The sequence below is a fragment of the Mobula hypostoma genome, chromosome 28 (genome assembly GCF_963921235.1).
Source record: "Mobula hypostoma chromosome 28, sMobHyp1.1, whole genome shotgun sequence".
NCBI lineage: Eukaryota > Metazoa > Chordata > Chondrichthyes > Myliobatiformes > Myliobatidae > Mobula > Mobula hypostoma.
Window position 1 is genome coordinate 4,146,814 of NC_086124.1, and position 8,837 is coordinate 4,155,650.

Sequence of the window (8,837 nt, forward strand, 5' to 3'; positions counted from 1 at the left end):
CTACCAGCCTTCTCCTTCCCACCCTCCCCCCATTTTCTTTATAGGGCCTCTGTCCCTTCCCCCTACAGTCCTGACGAAGGGTTCCGGCCCGAAACGTCGACCGATCTTTTCCACGGATGCAGCCCGATCTGCTGAGTTCCTCCAGCGTGTTGTGAGTGTTGCTTTGACCCCAGCATCTGCAGAATATTTTGTGTTTACGAACCTACCAACCGGTACGTCTCCGGACTGTTGGCGGAAACCGGAAACCCAGGCGGTCACGGGGAGAACATACAGACTCCTTACAGCAGCAGCAGGAATTGAACCCAGGTCACTGTCACTGTAAAGCGTTAAGCTGACTACTACACTACATCACTGAAATTGTGATACGGGGAACCATTACTCTGAGAAAATGAGTCTAAAGCCCACTAGGGCAGCTTCAAATTCAGCTGTTTGGTTTAGAATAGAGAGCCTGGATTCCACAGATTTGCAGTGTTGTTGGTTTATTAATTTTCAAATGTGCTAAAATACAGGTGAAAATCATTTTTGCATGCCAGCCTCACAGATTATTTCTTTACAATGCTACGTTGAAGTCGTACACACTCCCAACCTCAACATAAAAAGCCCACTTACATTTACCCTATCTATACCCCTCATTCTGCGAAGCGCAGAATCAAGTTTTGCTGTGATCATTGTACGCTCTAGTATCAATTGTTTGGCGACAATAAAGTATAAAGTATAATTGGACCATAAGACAACAAGATATAGGAGCAGAATGAGGCCATTAGGCCCATCGAGTCTGCTCTGCCATTTCGTCATGGCTGCTCCATTTCCCTCTCAGCCCCAATCTCCTGCCTTCTCCCCGTATCCCTTCATACCCTGACCAATCAAGAATCTATCAACCTCTACCTTAAACCTCTGGCCTCCTCAGCTGCCTGTGGCGAAGAATTCCACAGATTCACCACTCTCTGGCTAAAGAAATTCCTCCTCATCTCCAGTCAAAAAAGATGCCCTTCTATCCTGAGGCTGTGCCCTCTGGACTTAGACTCCCCCACTAGAGGAAACATCCTCTCCACATCCACTCTATCAAGGCCTTTCTCCATTTGATAGGTTTCAATTAGGCCATGCCTCATTCTTATGAATTCTAGTGAATACAGGCCCAGAGTCATCAAACACGCTTCAATCCTGGAATCATTTTCGGGAACCTCCTTTGAACCCTCTCCAGTTTCAGCACATCCTTTCTAGGATAAGGGGCTCAAAACTGCTCACAATACTCCAAGTAAGACCTCACTAGTGCTTGATAAATTCTCAACATTACATCATTTTTGTATTACTTAATTCTGTTCAGCTCTATCAAATCTCCCCTCACTCCTCCAAAATTTTCAAAAGCTTTTCACTGAAATTTCGTGGCTGATTTTCTGTTGAAAGAAATTCCCTGATATATCGGCTTAATTTGGGTTTGCTTGAGAGTGTTCATCCGTGTCCCTTCATTTCAGGTCAAAAGGTTGCGAATTATTATTTGACTTAGCAATACCAGCCTTTAGTTCCAAGATAAGCAGTGAGGACAAGGAAGGTTGTGATGGTTTCTAAAAACCACAGACGATTTTGGAGCCTGTTAGAAAGAAAAATGCTATTTGTCCATTTTATTGCAACGACAGTGATAAGTTTGTTAGCAAGTTAAAAAAACAAACCTTTTGTGTTCTGGTTGAATAGGATATAATCACAGGATGGAAGAGAGTGGGCTTGAAGTGGCCAAAACACAAACTGCACACTGTTTCCCAACAAACATTTAATAACTGAAGTTCTCCTCACTAATCTGATACTTGTACAGCATCTCACTGAATGGAATTGCAGTTCTGTTTGCCTTTGACGGGATGGATGTAATTGATGACGGATGCAAGGGTATATTCTTTGCATTGCCCCCCAGTAGAACTAAGAATATGCACTGGGAATTTTTAACAAGAATGTACATTAATAATTTGACTTAACTATTGAGCCAACCCTTACACAATGGAGTGTTTTTTATATGTGGACTGTTGCTTTGATCCTGTTTGGTTTAAGATCCAAGTGCTTATCCAGTTTTAACAAAATGTAATTGTGAAACCAAATTTATTCTGTTGCTGTAAAATCTTTGTCTCTCGAAACTTTGCACAATGTCTCCTCCACTGGAGAAAAAAAGGCCGTGAGATTTGTGTTCCAGTGTCATCGAGATTCGGGCGCGTATTTGGCCATTTGGAGGATCAGTTGGAGTGGTGTTCGTTACAACAGCAAGCTCCCCCAAGCACATCATATCCAGCCCCTGCTCAGCTTGGCTGTGGTTTCGTGAACCACCTGTTTGTTGGTTAAATTACTGAAGGTGTTGTTGACATTCCAAAGTGTGATTTTTTTCGTCATCGTTTTTAAGACCATAATCCATGATAACTCTACCATTCGATCATGTCTGATTTATTTTTGCTCTCAGCCCCATCTCCTGCCTTCTCCTCGAAACCTTTTACACCCTGGCTAATCAAGAACCTATCAACCTCTGCTTTAAGTATAGATGATAACTTGGCCTCCATTTTTTCATGGCCAATCCATTTCCCTCTCAGCCCCAATCTCCTGCCTTCTCCCCATATCCTTTCATACCCTGAGTATTCAAGAATCTATCAACCTCTGCCTTAAATATACCCAATGACTTGGCCTCCACAGCCTGTGACAATGAATTCCACAGATTCACCACACTCTGGCTACAAAAATTCCTCCTCATCTCCGTTCTATATGGTCGTCGCTCTATTCTGAGGCTGTGCCCACTGGTCCTAGATTCTCCCACTGTTGGAAGCACCCTCTTCACGTCCACTCCACCTGGGCCTTTGAAAGTGCGTATATGTCACCATGTACTCGAGATTCATTTTCTTGTGGGCATTTACAGGAAAATAAGGAAATACATTAGAATTTGTGGGGGAAAAAAATCTATCATAAACAAGTACTGACAAGCAAAGTGCAAAAGATGACACGACTCCCTTGGTTGCCAGGAGTAACTGTCGTTACTGAAGACAGATATTCTCACACTAAATGGAACCCTGTAGTCTTTAGGTGGGTGGGGTTAAACAATTTAGATCCTTATACTGGTAGTCCTTTCTGAACTTCTGTTCTTGTGGGAAAAGTTGAACTCCCAGTTTAATCTGGACATGTGTAAATCCATTGTCCATTTTGAATCAATGCCTGCTATTCTTTAATTCCCTTTGGAGGTAGCAGGAGTGTGCTGCCAGCAGTCCAGGGGGGTATCAGGTAACATCAGGAGTGGAGGATCTATGCACCACTCACCCACATCTGTCCTCCCAGAACAGGGATGCAAATGTACCTTGTTTAATTACTGACAGCGCCCCGTCCCTGAGGACCCGAGGATTGATGATCCAAAGCTTTGGTGGTGTAAGATTTGTGGCCCAGTAATGTGGTGAGGTGTATGGCATGATAGCACAGTATCCACTGGCAGCTCACTCCACACTCACACCCCACTCCGACTGGAAAAGTCCCTGACTTCTAACTTTAAACGTTAAACTAATGGGACTCTGAAACTCCGGCCCACTTTGAGTTTACTTTAAGCGTGATACACATGTGCCTTGCTTGAAGTAAACATGAAGTTAGACCTGCATTTCAGACTCCTGAGTTTTCCTTCGTATTAGTTTAATGTTTTGAAATTACAATACGTAACAGTTCCCCTTAAATATTGTACCTTTCACCCTTAACCTATGACCTCCAGTTCTAGTCTCACCCAACCTCTGCAGAAGAAAGCCTGCTTAGATTCACCATATCTACAACCCCCCCCACCCCATAATTTTGTATACCTCTATCAAATCTCCCCTCACCCTCCTATGCTCCAAGCAATAAAATCCTAACCAATTCAACGCTTCTCCACGTGTTTCCTCCTTGAGAAATGCACTGGGATGTTGTTGTCACCTTCTTATAATAATGCCCTTCATCTGGGGCGCTATGGTGGCGTAGCGGTTTCCGCAAAACTATTACGGCTCGGGATGTCAAAGTTCAGAGTTCAATTCCAGGGTCCTCTTTAAGAAGTTTGTACGTCCTTCCCATGAGCCTGTGGGTTTCCTCCAGATGCTCTGGTTTCCTCCCACAGGGGAAAGACGTAGATGTTGGTAGGTTAATTGGACATTATAAATTGTCCTAGGGTTAAACCGGTTTGTTGCTAGGTGGTGAGGCTCCTTGAGCTGAAACGCCCCGTTCTGTGCTGTACTTCTAAATAAAAAATTAATAATTTTTGAGGTCCCATTATGAACAATTTATTTCCACATTATTATGGTCCCATTCAACATTTATGAACACCCTCTTGATATTCATCACACACACCTTTAACCTACTGGCACCTCAGACACTTTACCCTGTGGATAAATACAGAATCCTGTGCTGTCTAACGTAAGCAAATCTGGTAGCTTTTAATGGGACCAGATTTTGCTGTTTGCACCTCTTCCGCCACTTCTGAATGAATGGGGCAAACCCTCAAAGTCCAAAGTAAATTTTATTATCGGAGTACATATATGTCACCATATACAGCCCTGAGATTCATTTTCCTGTGGGCATACTCGGCAAATCTATAGAATAGTAACTATAACAGGATCAGTGAAAGATCAACCAGAGTGCAGAAGACAACAAACTGTGCAAAGGAAAATATAAATAAATAACGACAACACGAGATAAAGAGTCCTTAAAGTGAGATCATTGGTTAAAGTGGTTAAGTCCTTAAAGTGGAACATCTCAATGGATGGACTTGTAAGTATAACTATCCCCTTTTATTCAGGAGCCTGATGGTTGAGGGGTAGTAACTCAGACTTGCTGTTTGATTTATCTGAAGGAACAACAGGCTGATCATAATTCTTGTATATAAGCATTTCTCCTCTTCTCTGTTCAGAATGGGTGTCCCTCTATTCTGAGGCTGTGTCCTCTGGTCTTAGCCTCCCCCAGTATAGGAAACATCCTCTCCACATCCACTCTATAGAGGCCTTCCAACATTCGATAGTTTTCAATGAGTTCACCCCTCATTCTTCTGAATTCCAGTGAGTACAGGCACAGAGCCATCAAATCCTCCTCATATGACAAGCCTCTCAATCCCAGAATCATTTTCATGAGCCTCCTTTGAAGCCCTTCCAATATCAGGACATCCCCTTCTTAGGTAAGAGTCCCAAAAATGGTGCATGTTAGGGAAATTTCATGGTGATTTTCATGATCAGCAGCCCAGAATCCATAAAGATACACCCAAAGGCATTTAGGAAGCAAAATCTTTGTTGTCCAGTATAATTCTGTAGTCAAGTATATCTAGATTTCAACCCAGAGGGTGGGAATAATTTCCAACCAAGAGGGAGAGACTACCTTATGTTGATCTACTTGCGCTCGTGCAGAGTAAAGCAAGGAGGCTTTGAGAATATCATGTCATTTTTATAAATTGGTTTATTATTGTCATGTGTACCATGGTACAGTGAAAAACTTTATTTTGCATGCCATCTATACAAACCATTTGTACTTTGAGGTAGTACAAGGCAAAAATGCAGATTAGCGCCACAACTACAGAGTGCAGTGCAGGTAGACAATAAAGTGCTGGATCACAACGAGATAGATTGTGAGGTCAAGAGTCCACATGATCCAATTGGGGAACAATTCAATAACCTTATAGCAGTGGAGTAGAAGCTGTCCTTCACCCCAGTGGTACATGCTTTCAGGGCCTTTGGATCTTCTGCCCAATGAGAGGAGGGCAGAAGAGAGAATTGGTGTCTCTGTGATGCTTTGGGCAAAGGTCTAGTGACAAATGTGCCCTAAAAACACCCATTAGGCATTAATCTCAAAGTACATTTATTATCAAAGTATGTATACATTATGCATCCTTGCGTTTCACCTCCTTACAGGCAGCCGCTAAAAAAGAAACGTAACAGAATCCATTAAAAAAAGACCAACAAACACCCAATGCAAAGAGAGAGAGAGAGAAATAAAGTATCTAATGAACTTGCTACCTTGAACTTCCTCTTGAACAGGGGTTCAAAACTTTTTTTATGCCTTGAACCAATGCCATTAATCAAGGGGTCAGTGGACCCCAAGTTGTGAACCCCTGATCTAGATTCTAGATGTAGCATTTGGTCCACCCAAACCAGAGTTGGCATGAGCTGGTGAGAAGGGAGAAACTGAACTTCTTTAGGTTTATTCACAAATGGAATCTGGATTACACCAGGAACGCTGCCCACGTTTCAAACCCTCTTGCCACACCAAAGCATCCCAGTTCCTGGATGGGAATGTCTAATGCCAGAGGGCATGCATTGAGTGTGAGTGGGTAGGTTGAAAGGGGATGAGAGGGTTAAGTTTTTTACTCAGAGAGTGGTGGATTCCTGGAATGTGCTGCCTGGTCTGGTGGTAGAGGCAAATACATTAGTGGCTTTTAAGAGACATTTGGATGGACACATGGATGGGAGGAAGTTGGAAGGATGTGGACATTGTGCAGGTGGGAGGGATTAGCAATTGGATGTTATTGATTTGTCTTTTAGCTGGTTCAGCACAATATTGTGGGCCGAATGGCCTGTTCCTGTGCTGCACTGGTCTATGTTCTATCTTAATTCTAGTTACTCATCATAGAGCAATCAAATCGATGTCGTGCTGAGAGAAGGGTGAATGTTGGCCTGGTCTAGTACTCATTGAAACACCTCACTGTGGTCTCTTCTAATATTGTCACTGGGGCTGAAGTGGTATTGTAAGGCCAGCAATGGTTTGAGTTCAGCTTTCGTTGGGCCACATTGGAGACGGTTTGTCAACCAGGGCCCTGTGCAGTTAGCAAATGGGGAAAAACGCACACACACACACACACACACACACCAGTGCTTCATTCTGGGGTTGGTTTGGTAATAGTCTCAGTCACCACCCAATCCTTATCAACACCACAGGCTGCCATCTAACGGGCACCTGAGTTTCCTAAAATATAGAAGAGAATCCAAGTTGTAGTGGAGCCTGATCTTAGACCATAGGAGCAGAATTAGGCCATTCAGCCCAATGCATCAGGTTCAGGAAAAGCCATCAGACACAGGAGCAGAATTAGATCATTTGGCCCATTGAGTCTGCTCCAGAGCAGACCATAAAGCCGAAGAGCAGAATTAGGCCATTCAGCCCATCAATGACCTCCTTGGGTCCACCTCACATCACCCCTTTGAGCATGATACCCCATCCTCAGTCCCATTGTACCCATATTCATTGTTCAGTTGGCTTGGCTGCTAGACTATTTGCATATTTTCATTCATCTCCACCTTAATATAGCATGAGGCTTTAACATTGCTGCCCTCCCTATACAGACTGTGTATGTCTTAACTACGCAAGAATATAATTCCACGCTACCAACGTCCACGAGGCATTCAATTAATTAATTTTCCATTGCTACCCAGTACCAGATAGAATAATAATTTAACAGCTCCTTCCTGTTGAGGGTTTAAGATGTTGTTAACCAATATCTAGGCTATGTATATCAACAGCACGAACTTCCTAACTGCCTTGTAACTGGCTTTGTTGCACAGATATTGTGTTTAAGGTGCCTTGTGTTAAGTAAATTGTAATATTTTCTATTCTGACTGTGAGTGGATTTGTCGAGTGCAATTTTTTCTCCCTTTTTTTGCTCCTTTGGCAATCAAAGCCGTGGGCATGGAAGAACCCGTTCCGTTTTTGCTTTTGATCTTCTCGTCGAAAGCTTTGATGACATGTGGTTTCTTTTTCCCGACTTCTAAAAAGACCTCACCATAATTTGTCACCAGTGAGGGAGAGTTATTTATTTTACATGGATGAATGGATTGGCCCTTTTTAAATGTTTCTGTCTTTAACGGTTTTTATATAAATAATTTTAGGAAACTGCTTGGATTGTGATTGCACTATTTTGATGACTTGTTGTATTATCCAGTACTTGTATTCTGGTATGTGAGTAACATGCCAATTATTGCTGTGATTTTAGTGCAAAAGGAAAATTAAAATATTTGTTGAAATAACTGGTGGTGTGGTTGCATTTCTGTTTACAAATGGTTTAAGACTGTTATGGAATTAGAGTATGTAGGAAACATTAACTTCAGCAACCAATCTTCAGACCTGAATGTGGATTGTAGATTAAATTTAAAATGCAGTCCTGTTTCCTGGAGCTGTGGACGCCAGTAAATTGAAAACCCAAACACTGCTGATTAACATTCATTCTGGGTGCCTGGAGTGTGGGTACGAAGAAGGTGGTGTAAAAATTATATGTGATTCACAGGAAGCATTGTAAATACATTGTAAATATAGAATTGTCCTTTGATCTTTAGCACATATAATATGTCAAGTAATATTGGGTCGGGAGGCCTCTTCCTCCGAGAGTGCCTCAAAATGATGTCTGTTGCTCGTTTTTATTGAATAAAACAATTCTACATCCACTAGCTTTAGTGCCTCTCCAGTGACTTTGTTCATGTTACAACAGAGACCATGAGACATCGGAGCAGAATTAGGCTATTATCAAGTCTGCTCCACAATTCCATCATAACCAATCTATCTTCCCTCTCTCAACCGCATCTTCTTGCCTTCTCCCCTTAACCTTTGACACCCTAAAGAATCTATCTATCTCTGCTTTAAATATACCAATGACATGGCCTCCACGGATGTCTGAGGCAATAAATTCTACGGACTCACCACCCTCTGGATAAAGAAACTGGTTCTCCTTTGTCTAATCTGCTTGCTGTTTCTTCGCAGAATTCCAGCAGATTTGTCGGGCAAGATTTTCCCTTGAGGAAATCATGCTGACTGCGGCCTATTTTATCATGTGCCTCCAAGTACCCTGAACCACATCCTTGATAATCGACTCCAACATCTTCCCAACCACTGAGGTC

The 8,837-nt window shown here is 42.5% G+C and overlaps 1 protein-coding gene across 3 annotated transcripts in view; it reads left to right on the forward strand.

Moving 5' to 3' along the window:
* LOC134338936 (sialomucin core protein 24-like) overlaps positions 1–8,339 on the forward strand; it is an 81,765-nt gene extending 73,426 nt beyond the window's left edge. For all 3 annotated transcript variants that reach the window (XM_063035144.1, XM_063035145.1, XM_063035142.1), the window contains one exon: positions 1,690–8,339. In XM_063035144.1, the coding sequence (XP_062891214.1) occupies positions 1,690–1,696 (7 nt within the window). In that variant the 3' untranslated portion in view covers positions 1,697–8,339. The remainder of the gene's footprint in view (positions 1–1,689) is intronic.
* Positions 8,340–8,837: the final 498 nt, after the last annotated feature.